This window comes from Dasypus novemcinctus, chromosome 24 (assembly GCF_030445035.2).
Source record: "Dasypus novemcinctus isolate mDasNov1 chromosome 24, mDasNov1.1.hap2, whole genome shotgun sequence".
NCBI lineage: Eukaryota > Metazoa > Chordata > Mammalia > Cingulata > Dasypodidae > Dasypus > Dasypus novemcinctus.
Genome location: NC_080696.1, coordinates 55238601 through 55257291, shown reverse-complemented (window position 1 = coordinate 55257291; position 18691 = coordinate 55238601). Strand labels below are relative to the sequence as shown.

At 51.5% G+C, this 18691-nt stretch overlaps 1 protein-coding gene across 1 annotated transcript in view; it reads left to right on the top strand.

Moving 5' to 3' along the window:
* NFATC2 (nuclear factor of activated T cells 2) overlaps nt 1–18691 on the top strand; it is a 145440-nt gene that overhangs the window by 89797 nt on the left and 36952 nt on the right. The window contains 3 exon segments of the mRNA XM_071211790.1: nt 8198–8253; nt 8667–8793; nt 11113–11802. Of these exon segments, the coding sequence (XP_071067891.1) occupies nt 8198–8253; nt 8667–8793; nt 11113–11802 (873 nt within the window).

Sequence of the window (18691 nt, the reverse complement as noted above, 5' to 3'; positions counted from 1 at the left end):
TCCCCTTGAGTTTAAGAAAGAATCCTCTAGTTGCTCTGTTAGGATGCCTTTGAAAGAGGACTCACTGAAATGGGTTTTCTAATTAACTTGGGTTCGAGCAGTTTTACCATCAGAAATTGTTCTCGGTGGTGTTTTAGTTTTCTTAACTGCTTGAACAAATACCATGCACTAGGTTGGCTTAACAATGGGAACTTATTGGCTCATGGTTTTGAGACTAGAACAGTGCAAATCAAGGTGTCAGCAAGGTGATACTTTCTTCTCAAAGACTGGGGTTCTGGTCCTGGGCTCCTTAGTCACATGGCAATGCATATGGCGGCCTCTCCCTTCTCTTTTGGGTTCTGTTGACCTGCTCCTTGCTTCCCATGGCTCGCTTTCTCTATCTGAATATCATTCTGCTTATAAAGGACTCCAGGAACAGGATTAAGACCCATCCTGACTGAGTTGGGTCACACCTTAACTGAAGTAACCTCATCAAAAGGTCCTCCGGGCAATGGGTTCACACCCACAGGAATGGATTAAGCTTAAGAACATGTTTTTTTGGGGGGGATGTAGCTCCAAACTACGATAGGTGGCCAAAAGCGTTCTTTTAATTCTCAGCAGGGTAGATTTTGGTGCGTCACGCAGACTTGGCTTGAAACCTGGACCTGCCTCCTGCTAGGTCACCTTGGGCCTCAGTTTCCCCATCTCTAAAATGGGGTTGATGGTATTTTAGCAATAAAAAGTAGATCAAGGAACTGAATGTCAGCTGACCTTCCTCCTGCCCTCTGGAACTCACTTTAACAAGGAGTCAGGAAGAAAGGCCCAAGGAGATTTCTTGTCTGGGGAAAAGGGTCCTTCCTGGTACATGCAAATCTCTCTCCTCCTCTCACCCTTGAGCCATGAGGTTTCAAGAATCTCAGCCTGACAGGGCTGGGGGCAGCTTGACTGATCATGCCCTACCCCATGTACAGAGGGGATAGCTGAGTCACAGGCTGTGGCTGATAGACTTCCTTGAGGTAACAGAGCTTGCAGCAATAGCAGTGGGCCTGAAACCCCAATTTCCTGGTTCCCAGAGTAACTGGCAGTGAGAAACGTGTATGGATTGTGTGTGGATGATCGCTCATCAGTTAGAAAATAATCTGCCATGGAATGGGACAGCTACTGAGTTGAAGTCCCTGGCCTCTATGCACAGTTAACCAGGCCTCTCTCTGCTCACTCAGCCCCAGGGCTTCCGGATGTAGCCCACAGATATTTATTGAGCACCTGCTGTGTGTAGGGACTGTGCCTGGCAAACAAGGTTCCTGCTCTCAAGGGGACAGTTCCAAACATGCAAATAAGGACATTTGTTTGAAAGAGCCATGAAGATAAAAACCAACTAATAGCAGAGTGTGATAGGGACTGGGTGAGGGGCTATCTCAAATAGAATTAGGATGTCAAAATACAGGATGCCCAATTAACACTTTATTTTTAGTGTAAGTATATCACATGCTACAATGGCAAGGAGTTTGAGATATACTTGTAGTAAAAAAAAATCATTAGTTGTTTACTGGAAAGTCAAATTTAATGGATATCCTGTATTTTTTATTTGAAGAACCTGGCAACCCTGCAGAGAGTGGTCAGGGAGGGCTTCTTGGAGGAGGTGACTGAGCAGAGCCTTGAAAGGGAAAGAAGAGCTGTATGGACTGTTGGGAGAGTGTTCCAGGCAGGAGGAACGGCCCAGTGCCAAGGTCCCAGCACAGGCAAGAACTTGGGGCATTTGAGGAACCAAATGCAGGCGTGGGTGGTGGGAGCAGTGGGAGCGAGGGGCCTGGCGAGGTGCTCGGGGTGGGGGCCAGAACATGCCGAGCCTTGTGGGCACGGCGAAGAATTTGGATCTTATTCCCAATGCAGTGAGTCGTTTTTTAGAGACTTTGAAGTAGGGGAGAGACATGATCTGATTTACGTTTTTAAGGTTGTTCTGGCAATCTGTATGAAGAATGGACTTAGGGGTGGGGGCGAGTGGAAGCTGGGAGGTGGGTGAGCGGCTGCAGCAGTTGTCCAGGTTGGGGTGGGGGTGGGGGGGGCGGGTGGCTCAGAGCTGGGACTCCAGGCCCTTTCCTCTCCAGATCCCAGTAAATCCATTTGGGCAGTTTCACCGTTTCCGACTGGTGAAATCCTCAGCTAAGGGGGTGTTCCAGTTCCTCCCCCACACCCCGAGTCTGCTCTGCTCATTAAGCGCCTGCTTCAAGGGAGGACACGTTTTTCTGCTGGTTAACAGTCATAAAGAACAGACCGAAATGACTTCAACCATCTTTATTTAGCTAATTTTCAAAAGCAGGCCCTGGGCTGGGGAGCATCACGCCCAGTTTCCTAACACAAGCTGACACTTTGATTTCCTCTCTGTTTGCCTTGAGCCCGGGGGCATGCTCGCAGCCCAAGTGAGGACAGATTTGGTTTCCTCCTCCCGAAAGCTTGCTCTGTTTCTCTTGTGAGTGCTGACACGGTCCCCTCTCTCATCCGGGCTCACTGCTAAGACTCTAAGCGCCTGCCCAAGGCAAACCCAGCTCTTTGCTATTTTGTTCCCTCTGAGGGTTAAAGACCTGCTGGCAAAGGGACCATTAAATTATCCCAGATCTAGGGCCACCCACAACATGCACCCATTCTGTAGATGCGCTGATTATGGATGCACCCACGCTCCCCCGGAGGCCAGTCGGGTGCTTCTTGCCTTGGCACTGCAGGGAAGTTAAAATGAAGCTATCGTGTTTATTTAACTACCCTCTCCCACCAAGGGTTTTTTTTTTTTTCTTGCAGAGACTTTCTAAAGTCTTCTCTAGACTTAAACCATTTGCCCAAAGAAGTTGGCTCCCTTCTCTTGCCCTCTGAGTAAGACTTGGAAGGGCCTTCTTGTGCTGGGCCCCCCTCTCCTGTTAATTTAGAATGGGAGGGGGGAGGCGGGTGCTGCTCAAACATCTGCTCTGGAGACCAAGTCCTTTATTTCATCTCGGGCCAAAGCAGTAAAAGAGCACTCGGTCTCCAGGGGCCACCCAGAGGCCCAGGCCCGTGTTAGGGGCCAGGGAGAAGAGGGCGAGGTACGTGCAATCCCTGGCACTGCCCAGGCCGAGTTGGTCTGGTCGGGTTTGACCTTGGTCTGCAGCCTGCTTCCAGGTCCTTCTCATCGGTAGATTCCCAGAAAGGGTTTGGCCAGTTGTTCTTTGCTGGATCCTTTTGCTGGAAAGTCTGGTCAGCAGGTTAGCGTGTCCTCCTGGGGAGCTCCAGGACCTGCGCCGGGGGCTGAGGGGTGCAGGGATGGAAGAGGAGCCCAGGAAAATGGCCTCCTGGAGTGTCCCCCACCATCGTAGAAGCGAGAAGGTGGTGTCAGCTTTCACTTCCTGTTGGGGACTTGTTTGTTCAGGACTGAGTTAGGACCTTTCATGAGGGGTCCCTGCAGGGCAGGTCCCCAAAGCCGCCCTTTGGGGCTTCTGAAGCCTACAGGGTGCAAAAGAAAGAAGCCAGGCCCTGGCTCTGGTTGGTGGTCAGGGTTTGAGTTCTCATTCCTGTGAGGTCTCTCTCTCTCTCTCTTTAAAATTTGAGATTACCATGGAAAGACCCAGTTTTGAAAGGAAAGAAAATCTGGCGTGGTGCCACGAGTCTCACATAACAGCCATCACCCCTCTGTAAATTCCCTGTAGCCTGTGCCCACAGGCACGAGTATTTATAGTTGCAGTCAGAGAACGTGGATTATTTTCAGATTTAAAAAATATCTGTTTTCCCCCCAATATGAACACTTTGTGGAATATGTATATCAAAAGGATAAAGAAGACCCTGTTTAAGCAATCTGTTGCCGTTAGCCATGCTGATCTTCACCGCAGGTGCCCGAGCAACATCTGCCGAGTGCATCTCAGCTCATGTCGTCCGCAGAGCAGTTCTCCAAGTTCTACACCTGAATTTTGGAGAAGGGAACTGAAGCGTAGACTGCTACAGTTAACTGGTGGCAAAAGGGAAATTCGGAGCCAGGTCTGTCTGCTTCAGAGTTCGGGGTTTGCAGGAGAAAACAGCCGAGTCTGGAGGCGGTCGGGTGGGGTGGCGCCCAGAGGCTCGGGGTTCCCGCAACCCGAGTGCGGCTGGAGTGGTGCCGAGCCCCGCAGCAGCAGGCGTCGCCGGCTGCACCTCCTGGCCCGGGAGGGCGCGGCTGATTTACTGCAGAGGGTGTCCTGAGGAAGTGCCGCCTGACGGCTCTGTTTGCTCTGGCTGGGACCCAGAGGAGAGGGTGACGGGAGGAAGACGGGTTTGCAAGGCAGCGTCTCTGCAGGGCCCTCCTCTGTAGCGGTGTCAGGGAGGCCTGTGGGCCGAGTCTCAGGAGAGCCGGGCCCTCGCAGGAGGCCTGGCCGGGCAGTAGCCCCTGCGCTGCGATCCTGCAGAGAAGAGAAGGTCCTTGGAGCGAGGAGTTCAGGAGGGCAGGGGACAGACAGCAGGAGGTCCTCGGTTTGGAAGGGTGGGTGGGTTCAGCAGCAGAGTGGGGCACTGAAGGAATTAAAAAGGACCCAGAGTTTTTTCTAAGCGCGAGAAAAGCATCAGGCAAATCCCAGCTAAGGGCATTCTACAGAAACCTGAGCAGTGCTCCCCAAAATGTGGTGGGGGGAGGCACTGGCTGGTTTCTCTCAAGGCTGCTGGGGCTGGGTTCAGAAAGCACATGAGAGATGTGGGGGCATGGGTAAGTTCGGGGTGGGGGGGGGGCACAGCACTATTCCAAGAGGCCATCATGAGCCCAGAGTGACTGGATTGGCTAAAAAAATTTTTTCAAGAGCGAAATACAGATTTTGGGGTGAAAACTCACTTTGAAATGCAGGCAGCAGCTAATCAAAGTCTGCTAAGCTACTAGGTAGGCCGTGAAGCAAGCCAGGACTCCAGGGGAGAGACCGCGTCTGCTTCCTCGGAAGATGCACTGTCCTTTGCGGCTCTGCCCCAGTAACCACTCAGATGGTGAACATAACTTACTGTAGTCATTCTTGATTGTCAGCTCTTAATTCTGATCATGTTGAAAGGTGTCATTCGAGAGCCTGCTTGGGGCTGAGCACTGGAGGATGGAGATGAGGACGACGTGGCCATTTGAGGGCCTCCCAGGGAATGGGGAGGCAGATGCACATTTTCACTGCAAGAGAGGTGTGGAGCTGGGGCACCCAGGATACTCTGGGAGCCCTGAGGGGACAGAGCTTGGGTCTAACACAGGACCCTCAGCCTGTGCTTCCTGCCCCCCCCCACCCCCAAATGCCTTGCCCTCTGTTCTTCATGAACTTGGCAGAGGAGACTGCACAGGCCGTGGAGCTGTGTAATGCCAGTGGGATAGGCAGTGTGGTGCCGGGCCAGGCTGTCCGGGCTACAGTCTGGCTCCCCGACTTCCTAGCTGTGTGGCCTGGGGTGAGTGAGTGTCCTTGCCTGTAAAATGGGGGTGATGATTACACCTGCCTTGAGGGGTTAGAGTATGGATCAGACCAGTCCAACCCCATGGAAGGTGCAGAGCAGGTAGTGAGCGCTCATAAGTGTTTACTATTCTTGCTTCTACAGAGAAGTAAGAGCAGCAGCAGGACAGGCTGGATGGAGGTGGGAAGCAGGCTGTGCAGGGGGCACAGGGGAGCAGGGAGGTGGTGGGAAAGCTGTAGGGGTCTACGTGGTAAACAGGACCCTAGAAGGATCTCACCCACCTTCAGCCTCTCAGGAAGCTGGGAACCTTATTCTGCCTAATAAGCTTGAGCTTGAAAGCAACTCCATCATTACTGGAGCGTGCAGGCTGTTGCTGTAGGGCGGCGATTTAGTAACTGTCCACTGCGTGCCTTTAGACAAGCCCCCTCCCTTCTCTGGGCCTCAGCTTCCCCATCTGAGGGTCCTGGGCTGGCTAATCTGCCAGGGTGTCCTCACGTACTGGTGCGCTCAAATTTTGCAACAGATGGAGTGTTGTTCACCAAGTAGGCCTAGCAGAGAGAGGGAAAGAGTGACATTTGGGGAGAAGGGCTCCCTCCCTTTTCTCTTGGGTCCCCCAGACCTGGAGAAAAGACCCAGTGAGAACCCTTCCTCTCGCACTGCCATTTTGCATTCTCTGTGCCACCTCTCCAGCTTGTTGGCATGGGTCAAGGAAGAGAACTGGAGGTGGGAGCTTCATGGACCCCGTTCAGTACTTCCTGATCACTTTCCAATCACTTTTCCAAGTACTTCTCTCTTTCCTCCCAATTATGACAGCCTGAAGATGGCCCTTTTTTTTTTTTTTCAAAGCAGGGAAGCTCCTACAGTGTCATGAGCCAAATGGAAAGAACCATGGTGTGCTGCTGGCAGGAGAATTCAGTTCCGCCCATTAGAGGCTAAGGAAGAGGGTAACACCAAACAGCAAAATGCTGTTGTTTGTTTCCTTGGTTAATTCCTTGCTTGATCTGGCTTAGAGTTCCTGTTGCAGTTAGTGAATGAGAATGCACTTTTGGATGGGGACTCAAGCCTCACTGGTACAGCTGCACTCCCAGTTGCTGTCACCATCTGGAAAAGGGAAACATGTCTTGTGTGTTGGCTTACCTTTGACCTGTCTAAACAGAAATGAGAATCGTCTCTGCCTGGCTTTCCCTAGCACTTTGCACACTGAAGCCACCCAGGTCTTGGTGACTTAAAATCAAATCCCCTGATGCCCTTCCTTTGGTCCTTTCTTGATTCTTTTGGAATCAAGATATTAGCTTCTGGCTTTCTCCTGGCCCCAACGGCAGCCTTTGAAGCGGCTGACACTTTTGTACGTGCAGTTATGAGATGTTTGTTTACTAGGTGCCTACAGTGTGGAGGGGGTTGGGGGGTCCTCACACTACATGATCGTCCGTGCATTGGTCACCTTTTCCTCTTCCCTTTTGACTCAAACCCATGTCACCTTTAGTCATTTCCAGAATTGCACTGAGTAAAACTGTAAGGCCAAGTCTTGCAGACCTGATTGTTACAAAAAACTCTAGTTTGTTAGTTGCTGTTTCATGGTTAAGATCATCTAGATTGCATTCTTAGGCAGCATCACAAGACTTTTTGTACATTATTAGTTTGATAATCATGGCCTATACTGCTAAGTTCAAATAATGCTTAAAAATCAGATTTCTCCGGGTGAACCTAAGAAGCAGAATTGTAGGTTCAGATTAACTTTATCACAAAAGATGGTAGCAGTTGTGTTTTTAAAAATTGGGGACCGGAGGGGATCTGAGATTATTTGGCCAAATGCTGGGACATGTTATATTTGCAGCTCACCTTGGAGAGTTACTCTGTATGTGAGCATATTAAAGGCTCTGAGAAGTCCCGCAGTAAAGAAACCCATTTGACTTTGACTCAGCATTTTCCAAATGCTTATTAGCGTGTAGAATTTTTCCCTTTCTCATAAAACCATTTAATATCCATCAGAATCATGTTCCACAAAACACCCTGGAAACACTTGTGGAAATTATTTGTTTCAGTTGAAAACTACCCATGGCCATTGTAGGTGGTCAGCAAGAAAAATCTATTATTTGCAAACGCAGAGTTTTGTTTGGACGGATTTGTTGGCCCCAAATTAGGGAAATGTCACTCTGCTCCAGGGAAGGAGTTTGCTATTGAGTGAAACCTCATCAATCATTGCAAGCACTGGTGAGATCCAGGCTCTCAGCAACCGACAGGCAGAGGGCGGGAGGTGGGAGGAGGATGCTTGTCTTGCCACCCTCTCCAGTGACTCACAAGCCAGGACACCATTTAACTTAGAATACTTGACTTAGAATATTTAAGCCACTTGGGCACTCAGACAGTCAAGAAGGTGTGTCTGACGTTCAGGGACCAATCATGTGGGCGTTGAAGACAGTCTTGGTGTATATAGGACATTTTGGGAAAACCTTTGGTGGAACAAAGCATACAATACAATGTAACAATTTGCTTTTTTTTTTTTAAAGACAGATGCATAGATATTCATATATAGAGACAAAAGATAATGTTATGTTTAGAGGGTGGAGTTATGGGCAGTTTCTATTTTCTTGTTCTTTTCTATTAGTTGCCCAATTTTCTGCTGCGGACATGTATTCTCTTTGGAAAAAGACACACACACACACTTGTATGGATGCATACAAACACAAACAAAACCCTCACATAACCCTTACCGAAATGATATAATATGTAAATCAAGATAAATATAAGTTACTGGGGTTTTGTGTTAAACTTTTGGTTTCTAGTACTGCCTTCAAAGTCTGTCATTTCTTGGTTTTTCCAGATGGGCAGCAGATTTGGGAGATGGAAGCCACAGTGGATAAAGACAAGAGTCAGCCTGTAAGCACCTGGATAAGCGCTGGGCATTTACAAACACCCTGGCCTATTTTCCCACCCTTCCTCCTCTCTTTTCTTCTTTTTCGTTCATCAAAGTCACAGACACAGTATTTTGGACCTAATAAGCACTCAATAAATATATATTGAATTGAGGACTGATTGAACCATTTACTGAGCACCAGGCTCTCTGATTTGTAACTATAACATCTTAATATACTTTGATAGAGTAAGTGGCAATTCTTCTTTCCTTGCTGCAACTGAAAAACTCAATTCTCCTTAAATAGAATTTCACCTATATACAATGTGGACCCCTCTGCAAAGGCTCCTTCTAGAAGGGCTGGCTAAAGATGCTTAGGGCCTTGGGTAAGAATTTAGAACTCATTGTGTTGAAGTTAATGACAACTTCTTCCTTCCAGAACATGCTATTTGTCGAGATTCCAGAGTATCGAAACAAGCACATTCGTGCTTCCGTGAAGGTTAACTTCTATGTCATCAATGGGAAAAGGAAACGAAGCCAGCCTCAGCACTTTACCTACCACCCAGGTAAGGAGTTGTCACTCAAGTCTCCTTTGGTATCTAGAGGTAGCTCGGGCCTAGGGTGACATCAGGATACCTGAGGTCTGATCCCAGCTGGACGACCGTGGGCAGGTGGGCAACCTTGGGTAGGTGACTCAACCTGAGTCTCAGTTTCCTCATCTGTCAAATAGCGTTAATGATGGCATCTTCCTTCTAACAGTTATGGAAATGAAATGCACAGAAAGTACTTAGCACACTGCTCAGGAGGTAGTAAACTGATGTAAAAAATATTAGCTATTATTGTCAATAATGTTTTCCTTTCGGGGAGGAAGAGGAGCTAGGCATGTGGAGACTATTAACAGAAGGTTGTTAAGCTGATGGGTCTTGTTTCTGTCTTAGATTTGATTGCGCTGGGGTGGGAGCTGACTATGTCATAAAACCTGCAGAACCTTTAGTTGACCATTCAGTGGCTAGTTACCAGTGACCAAATGGAGTTCTTGGGTGGGTAACCAGCCAGGCAGTCTCATTCCCACAAAGTACCACAATCCCAAGAAGGTTGACAGTACCACTTTTCATTCATTCTTTTGTCTAGAAAAATATGTATTTGCCAGGCACCATTCTTGACCTGGAGCTGTAGCAGTGAACAAAACATAAAAATTCCTGTCCATTTGGAGCTGACATTCTAATGGAGGGAATTCAGATAATAGATAAAGTGACAGTATTAATATGCCCAGTGATGATAAGGGCTGCAGAAAAGGGGGACAGAAACTGCCAGGGGGTGGGGGTACAATATTAAATAAAAATTCTTCTGAGCTCTCCCTTTGGGAAAATAGGCTACAGAATTCCCAGCGCTGACTGAGCCAGACCTACCAGCACCTTTCCAGCAGTGGAAACCTGTAATTTGAGGCTGTCAAGGGTATAATTTCTGTCCTAAGAATGCCTCTGGGATGCCAGGAGCATTAAAGCAAAGGGCGGTCCCGGGCTGCCCCGCCCCTTTGGCCTTGGCTTTGGCCAAGAGCTTTGAGGGTGTCCACAGGTTTGCGCTGGCGCCTGCTCGCGCCTCCCCAGGACTGATGAGACACGCCCTCCGGGGCAGGGGGCAGGCCCCCGAGGCCTGATGGGGCCTGAAACTGTGGCAGAGAGCATTTGAGAGGGCTCTAGACCGCAAGCCCGTCGGACTTTTTTAAGGTCGAGGCTTTCAATTACGCTTTATGGCTCTGTCTACTTTCATTTGTGGTGACGGGGCCTCCCGGGCCTGGCCTTGGTGCTGGTCGCAGGCTCCTGGGCTGCGTGACGACCCAGCCCTCCAGCCGGGCCAGGGGCCCTGTGACCGTCTCTGAGCGGCTTCCTGAGAAGCTGTCCTGTGGATTGGGGTCAGATCAGCATTTTTGCTTTCGATGCTGACCGTCCTTGCCTCCTCTAACCCCCCACCACTTGGGAGCCCCCCACTCAGTTGCAGTTCTATCATTTATGCCAATGAAAAGAAAATTGATTTCTCAGCTCCTGGGGCTGGTCATCCTCCCGTTAAGGACGGGGGAGGAGCACGAAGGCTGGTGGTCAGGGCAGGGAGAGATGTGACAATGTGACAGCAAGGCTCTAGGAGTACTAGGAATAGTGAAAGAATGGTCACTGTCTGCCTGTCTCCATGCTCTGCGCATGCATCTCACGTCGTCCTCCCACCAGCCCATGACCTTTATCAACAGGTAAAAGAGGAGGACCCCGGGCCCCGGCCAGCACATCTTGCTCCCCCAGGGCACCGCAGACCCAAGGAGGGTGCCAGTCACCACTTGGTCCCTCCCTCCCACCTCCCTTCTTCCTTCCTCCCTCCCTCATGTGCTGTTCTGGTCCCAGTAAGGCAGCACTGAACAAAATAAACAAAACCTCTTGCCTTGGGGGAGCTGATATTCTAGTAGGAGTGGCTTTCAGATGATAAATAAACACAATTTATGTAATATAATAGATGATGATACGTGTTATGAAGGAAAATAAGTAAGGAAAGGGGTCAGGAACTGCCAGGGTAGAGAGGTGTGTGTGTTGGTAAAGGAGGGATATATTTTAAATTAAAAATTCTCTGAACTCTTCTCCTTGGGGAAATAGGCTGCCTATGTCCCAAGGCTGAGCCCAGACCTACCAGCCACCTTTCCAGGCTTGGGAACCTATAGTTCAAGGTCAGGGTAAGCTTGTTGACCTAGGACAGTGGCGCAGGCTGGTAAGTGACAGAGCCCCCCCACTTGATCCCAGACTTTTGGGCTCCAGTGTGCAAGTCCCCAGCCGCCGGCCACTCCCCCTCCTTGCACAGCCACGCTCACGGCCACGGTACGCCGTGTGCTTTCTCCCTTCTCTCAGTCCCAGCCATCAAGACGGAGCCCACTGATGAGTATGACCCCTCCTTGATCTGCAGCCCCACCCACGGAGGCCTGGGGAGCCAGCCTTACTATCCGCAGCACCCGATGGTGGCCGAGGCCCCCTCCTGCCTCGTGCCCACCATGGCTCCCTGCCAGCAGTTCCGCTCGGGGCTCTCGTCCCCTGATGCCCGCTACCAGCAGCAGAACCCAGCGGCCGTCCTCTACCAGCGGAGCAAGAGCCTGAGCCCTGGCCTCCTGGGCTACCAGCAGCCGGCCCTCATGTCCGCGCCCCTGGCCCTGGCGGATGCCCACCGCTCCGTGCTGGTGCACGCCGGCTCCCAGGGCCAGAGCTCGGCCCTGCTCCACCCCTCTCCGGCCAACCAGCAGGCCTCGCCGGTCATCCACTACTCACCCACCAACCAGCAGCTGCGCTGCGGAAGTCACCAGGAATTCCAGCACATCATGTGCTGCGAGAATTTCGCACCTGGCACCGCCAGGCCCGGCCCACCTCCGGTCAGCCAGGGTCAGAGGTTAAGCCCGAGTTCTTACCCCACGGTCATTCAGCAGCAGAATGCGACAAGCCAAAGAGCCACCAAAAACGGACCCCCGGTCAGTGACCAAAAGGAAGTATTACCCGCAGGAGTGACAATTAAACAGGAGCAGAATCTGGACCAGACCTACTTGGATGACGGTAAGATGCTCATTTTTCTCACTGCCCGTAAGGCTGGTGCCCCCGGGAAGTGCCCTGACCGGCCGGGGTCTAATCCTCCACGCTGTTGGGCTGCAGCTTCCCCCCTTGAATTTTAGGGGGTTCACAGGATGACCTTTAAGGCTTCACCCTGCTCTGTGCAAGAACCTTTTCCCAGCAGGGGTTTTTGGAGTGGGTGGTAACGGTTTGTGATGCCTCCCCCACCCCAAGAGCAGAGCTGTTCTGGCCTTAGGAATGTCCCCTGGGTCGTGAACTGGGTTAGTTTAACTGCTGCCACTCTCTTTCCAATTGCCAAATTTAGATGGAGGATAGGAAAGCCGAAAGGAAGGAAAGCCACCCCCCTTTTGTCCCTGTAAAGAAAAATCCCACTTTATAGCCCTCTTTTGTGTATTTTGGGGGGGGGAGGGAAGAAGAAAGCTCCTTGAAAAGTGGCTCTCTCAGAATGGAGCATGAATGGGGGCGTGCGGGCGGGCTGCGGGTGGGGGAACAGAGCAGGGCATTGACGGGCGGGAAGCAGCGGGCTTCCGGTGTGGGGAGCCACTGGTGGGGTGGCCGGGCCGAGGAAGGGCGCAGAGGAAGCTTTGTGGGGGCCTGGAGGTGCCCCAGTGTGTTGGCACAGGTGCGTGGAGGGGCAGTCTCATTGGAGCGGCCGTGTCTGGGGCACTGGCCTGGCCACCTCGGGGAGGAAGTGCCGGGTGTATTGGCAGGACTCACCTGGGGTAGGCAAGACACAAGGCGGGGTGTGGCAGGAGAGCAGCCTCGCTATAGGTGCTCCAGGAAAAAGAAAACGGGCGGTGGAGTTTCCTAGGAGGAGGGTGAAAACCCATACTGCTGGCTGCCGTCCAGAGCTCCAGCTTCATGCTTCCAGGCAGTGGCATCTGATATACCCTGAAACCTCAATTATTTAGGAAAATTAACTCTCAGGAACCCAGCCAAGGAGTAGGAAGTAAGGCAGAAAGCTTCGAGGTAGACAAAATAACGATCAAAAGGACAGGTACGAAAAGTTAACTATCACGTCAGTCACACGAGAATCCCTCAGTGCTTACTCAGAGACTGCTGGCTTTTACTTTATGTAAAGTTTTGATGAGCCACGTTTTGTGGGGGTTCTGTGACTTCTAGAAGTTTCCACATTCTCTCTGTAGTAAAACCACCCAACATAAATCCACGCCTCCCCCCCCCCCCCCGCCCCGACACATCACGCATGGCTCTCTGGGGCCATTTGGGGTAGGGTCAAACTGCACCATGGACCTTGTAAACCCCCATCTCAAGGTATTGCTCTATTAGTAAGTGACCAGTCTAATCCTGAATAATCAAGCCCAGGTCGAGGTAGGGTCGCTGGGCTGCGTTTTAAAAGGGGGACCCACGTGCAAATCATCCTTGAACAATTTACACCCAGAAGGGTTAAAATGAAGGTTGGGTGCTTATTGGGAAGGGGTTATGTAGAAAATTCAGCTGATGCAGAATGCCTGCAGTGGGTATATGCGATGTGACTGTAACCAGACTCTCCGCCCGCGCGCTTGGGGGCATTGCGTCACGGACGAGATGCTTCATGAATCATTGAGTGCCTGGGCAGGTCCAGGCCGCTTTCCCCAGCTGACCCTGTGCCCGGTGTCCCTTGGATCTTGAGAGCGAGCCGCTGAGCCCTCCCACCCGCCTGCCATCACGTGGTAAGGACAGAGGGTGAGCGCTTCAGGGAGGGGGTGGGAGTTAGTCCAGCCGCGGGCTCCCAGTGACAGAGGAGACCAGTGTCCAGGGCGGCCCGAGGCTGTCACGAGTGACCTTCGAGTGCCCGTTGCCGCCTTAGACCCACAGGGGCATTGGCTTTTTGTGGAGACCCTTCGGGCCTTTGGGGCGTCTTTGAACACAGGCAAATTTGGAATTTTGGTGAGCGGGAGCTGCCAGCACCCAGAAGCAGGAGCGCACTCTGTGGGTGCCTCAGAGGTCTGAGCATGGCGAAATCACTTTTGTTGTAGGAGGCTTTTCTTAAATATATTCTGCACAACCCCAGTTCCGTGGGATTTTAATAGCTATCTTCTGAAGTGAGGATTCCATGGCTCAAAAAAGTGAAAGATTTCTGGATTCAACCAAGCTTTTTGAAACAATTGTTTAGTGCATGACTTCTCAGAGCATTTACCGTGCCAGGGGACATTATAAATCTCTAGAATTTGGGTGTGGGGCACATCCCAAACTTACAGACAAGGGAGTGCGTTGACAACTCCAGGGGGGCACTGTTCACACTGTCTTCTACTGTATTCTATGGGAGTGGAGCCCCTGGGGTTGTCAGCAGGGCAGGCCTGGAAAGTCCCTCCCCCAAACATCTGGGAGACAGAAAGGAGAGGAAGCTCTGAGCTCCCAAGCCGGGCCCTGCCCCTTCCCATAGGCTGAAGTCAGGCTTCTAAATTCTCGGCCTTCGTGTCTGGGGGCTGGAGCATGGCAGGGCGTGGAATGATTTCTACCTCTGTGACCCGCAGAAGGCAGCCATGCGGTGGCTGGTTGGACGTTCGGTACTTGCCTGGAATTCTCTTCAAGGCTCTCCTACTGGGCTCTCTGATGGGGAGGTCCCCAAGTGGCCTGATGTGCCCCAGACTGCACCCGCCACTGTAGCCCCTGGGAAGACGCAGGCACAGCTGGGGCTCCCAGCTGTTGGGATCTTCAGACGTTCCTAACAGAGGCCTTCGGGCCTGCGTGTCCATGGACCGTTTCTAGACGTTCCGTCATGGGCGCCATGCGTGTGGATTAGGTCTTCTTGGCTTGTTGTTTTGTCTTTTATTTCTGGCAGGTAAACTGGAAATCCCCTGGGCCATTTATTTCTCTGATGTTTGGGTGGGAGACATCCTAGGTTTTTAAGATCCTTTTCTGTTTCCTTTCATTTATTATTCAAAGGAGTTTCTCCCACAAAATACACATTTGGCTGCACAAAGCAGAGGCCCAGACTCCAGCAGAATGTGCTTCCATTGTATGTGTGTTTCTGATTTGCCACTGACTTGCCTTGGGATTTTGGCCAAGTAGGTATTCCTTGAAAACTGCGTGAGAGCTTGGCTTGTGTGTTTCGAGGGTCAAGGGGAAGTTTTGCAGTGGGAAGAGGGAGGGGCACCAGTGGACAGGGTCTCTGCTCTCCAGCACAAACCCGCTGCTGACCCGCACACTCCCCTGCGACCCAGGGGGGCACCCTGCATTTGGCATCTTCTCCTGAACCTTAGCCAACGATGGGAGCGTCTTGTCTGGGCACCCCTCCCAGCTCCACGTGTGGCTTCTGCGTTCCCCCTTCCTCTTCCCAGGTTGCAGCCCAGCACACAGACACTGTCTGCCTTGGCCCCATTCTTTCTTGGAATTCTAAAAAGCTGCTGCTACTTTTTCCACCCCGGGACATTTTCAGAAAGTCTCCTTTTGAAAGAGCAAAATAAGTGATATTCTAGGGGGAAATGTACCCCTTCTTTATGCTCTTCCATCTACCCCAGCTCAGACCCTTGGCGCCATTCATCTGAAATGCAGATTTGCACACACACTCACTTGCTTCCTCTCTGCTCCTTTATCCCTGCTCTGGAACTAGTAGTGTCTTGTTCTAAGGACCCGGGTTGTGGCTGGGAAATACCCACAGCTCCTAGAGGTAGCCGAGATCCTTCCTCCCTCCACTCCTCTCTTTCCCCCCAACTCCCTTTGTCTCCCGCCCATGAACATGAGCTGGCTGCCTGTTTTGTGCCAGGCACCATTCTGGGCCTTAGGTATGAACTAGTAAATGGATCACAGTCCTTGCCCTCATGGAGTATTTTTTGGAAAAGGCGATAATAAATAAGGAGAGGAATTTCAGGGCTCTGAAGGAACTGAGACAAGGGCAGGAGCTCAGATCAGGGTGGCATCTCCTCCAACAGGGGAGAAAAAGGCCTGTCTGGACAGGTGGCATTCGGTGAGGAGCCAGCCCTGGGAAGGCAGGAGGGAAGGGTGTCTCAGGGAGAAGGAACAGCATGTGGGGAAGGCCAGGAGGTCAGAGGAGTGGGCAAGGCAACACTGGATTTTATCTAAAGTGTGGTCAGCAGCCGTTGGGTTTTCAGCAGCCGTGCAGTGCGATTTGATTTACCTTTTGAAAAGATCACTCTGCCTGCTATTTGGAGAATGGGGTGTAGGGACGCAAGAATTGGGAGCCGAAAGACTCTCGTTTGTGCTTTCATTTAAAATATTACTGAAAGTCCGAAATTTGATTGGTACACAAGTGGTTCCAAACCACTTCCACTGCAGAAAAGAAAGGGCGGCCGCCCCCGAGGGGCCTTCGCTGGGCCGTGGGTGTTGGCAAGGCACGCGCAGGCGAGAGAGGCAGGGGGAACGTGAGCCTCCGCCATGACTTTCCCCGGGTGCTGTCAGTGACTTGTTCTCAGAGCCAGCAGCTGAACTGGGCTTCCAGGCCCTCAAGTCGCTGTGCTCTCCCCCCAAGTCCCCCCAGGCTTTGGGGTGCAGTCCCAGGCTCGGCCACAGGCGAGAGGACAGAGGGCAGGGATGCCGCCTGGGCCTGCCACGAGGTCCTCGGCCCCGTCCTGCTGACAAGGGAAGAAAGAAGTGGTCTCAGTGATGGCCGGGCCTTCTCCAGGGCCTTGTGAGGATGGCAGGTGGGTGTGGCAGGCACGCATGCACCTGCAAGGGCGAGGGGGAAGGGAGGGAGAGGGCTTACACGTGCAGGAGGGTCACAGGCCCGTCCGTTTCACTTCTAAATGTGCTTTTGCTCTTCTTCACATGAAGTAGTTAGAACTTATTTATTGAAACACACGAATTTAATAAATTTGAATGTCTACATGTATTCAAATATTGACATATACCCATATGCAGAACTCAGTAGCGTATTCTGTGTCTTTCGTATCATTATCATCTAGCATCTAGACAGCACCCCAAAGGCCTGCCCCCCACGTGCCCCTTCCACCCGTTCCTCAGAGGTGCCCACTCTCCTGCCCTCTAACCTCAGAGATTCATTTTGTCTTTTTTTGTACCAACAGAATTCACACAATGGTGCTCTTTTGTGTCTGGCTTCTTTCTTTCAACAATAGGATTGTGAGACATGCCCCTGTTGCTAGGTGTAGTTGAGGTTCATTTGCTTTCATTGTTGTGGAATATTCCATCGAGGGATTATCCGTGTTCATGTTGATGGACAGTTGGGTTGTTTCCAGTTTGAGGCTATGATGGCTAAAAAGTGCACGTGTGCCCTTGAACTCTCCTTTTGGAGCCCACCCATGGACCTTTCTTTTGAATACATGGCCGGGAATGGAGCGCTAGGCCCCGAGATAGGTTTGTTCCACTTTAGCAGACACTGCCACGTGGTTTCCCTGGGTTGTACCAGTTTATACACCCACAGCTGTGCACAGGGGCCACAGGAAGTCGTTGTCATGCTGCTTAAGGTAGCCCTAAATTTGTAGTTCCTTTCTGGCTTCTGAATGTGGCCCCTGACCTCACCTCTAATGAAAGCGCAGCCCCAGGGGGCAGCAAGCCGGTCTGTGTTGCTGGACTCCGGTTTCAAGCCCTGCTCAGACCCTCGCCTGGGCCAGTGTCTCTGGGCCTCTGTTTTCTCATTCCTGAAAACTCTGCCTCCTACTCGGATACTCACCAACTGCCAAAGACGCCCTGAGGTCTAAACTTGAAGTTTCCAGCATGGACCTGTGGTTCATAATAGACATTCATCAAGTACTATTTACTGCGTTAGTTACAACCGTGATGCTGACGATGGTTGTGGTGCCTTCTACAGATTTACCTTTATTTCAGTGGCTTGAACACTTTGGTCTTTTAGGGAAAAACCCCAGAGAAAAATCTGGTCTCACAGGAAATAGTTTTTGGGCAGCAAAGCAGCAGTGTAATGTTCTCTACCTCAGGGCAAAAGCAGACCCCAGTTTCACTTCCCACCCAGTGAAGGGCCACCGCAGGGTTAAAGTGCAGCCCTGCCAGATGTGCACAGTTAGGCTGCAGTGAACCAGTGCTCTCTGGGCCACTGGGAGGGCCACGCTGGAGCATGTGGGAGAGCCAGCCACGCCACCTCCACGTGGACACTCGGACTGCCAGGAGGGGGGCCAAAGGCAGAGCCAGGCTGCAAAGGACGTGTGTGACATGCTGGCCTGCCCGGCGCTTTTTCCTTCCTCTGCTTGGTCTTGTGCTCTCTTTTCATCTTCTCCTTGCTTTGTTCCAGCTCTCAGCTTTCACTTGTTGTGTTTCCATAAAGCAGAAGAAGACCCTAGCTTTGAGTGCTGGCTCCATCACTTGCTGTATGTCCTTGGAAAGTTTTCTAGCCTCCCCATGCCTCAGTTTCCCCATCTGTGAAATGAAGATGATCATAGTTCCTCCCTCCTAGGGCTGTGGTGAGAATGATACGAGTTAATGCACTGAAGACGCTTAGAACAGCGCTTGGCAAGGGTCATCCTGCATAAATATTTGGTGTCCTTTTCATGTCTAGGAATGTATTTGACTTCTTGTAGGATGTAACATGATTCACATTTTAAAATTATATTTGTAGATGAGTTAAAAATGTGACTCTCCAGGCTTTGGGGATGGAGCCCCTCATTGGCTCTTGGCCTGTCTTTTCCACGTGGACATGGGGCAGGGCCCCAGAGCACAGCCCCAAGTTTCCTTCCCAAGCAGCCTTCCGAGGCCTCAGGATGTCTGACTGCACCAGGAGGGTGGCACCCTCAGCCCAGGGACCGCGGGAAGTCCAATTAGCACATGCCCCCTGCTGCGGGAGCCCCGTGGGGGATGGGCTAGTGGCCCAAGCTCTGCTGGCTGTGCCACTGGCAGAGAGGGTCAAGGGTGTCCTTTAAAAAGGCCCTTTACCCCGAAGCTGATTGGGCCAGTGCGTGAGAAATGGCAAGGGAAGAGTGACACCCTCTGCAAAGCACAGGAAGGGGGG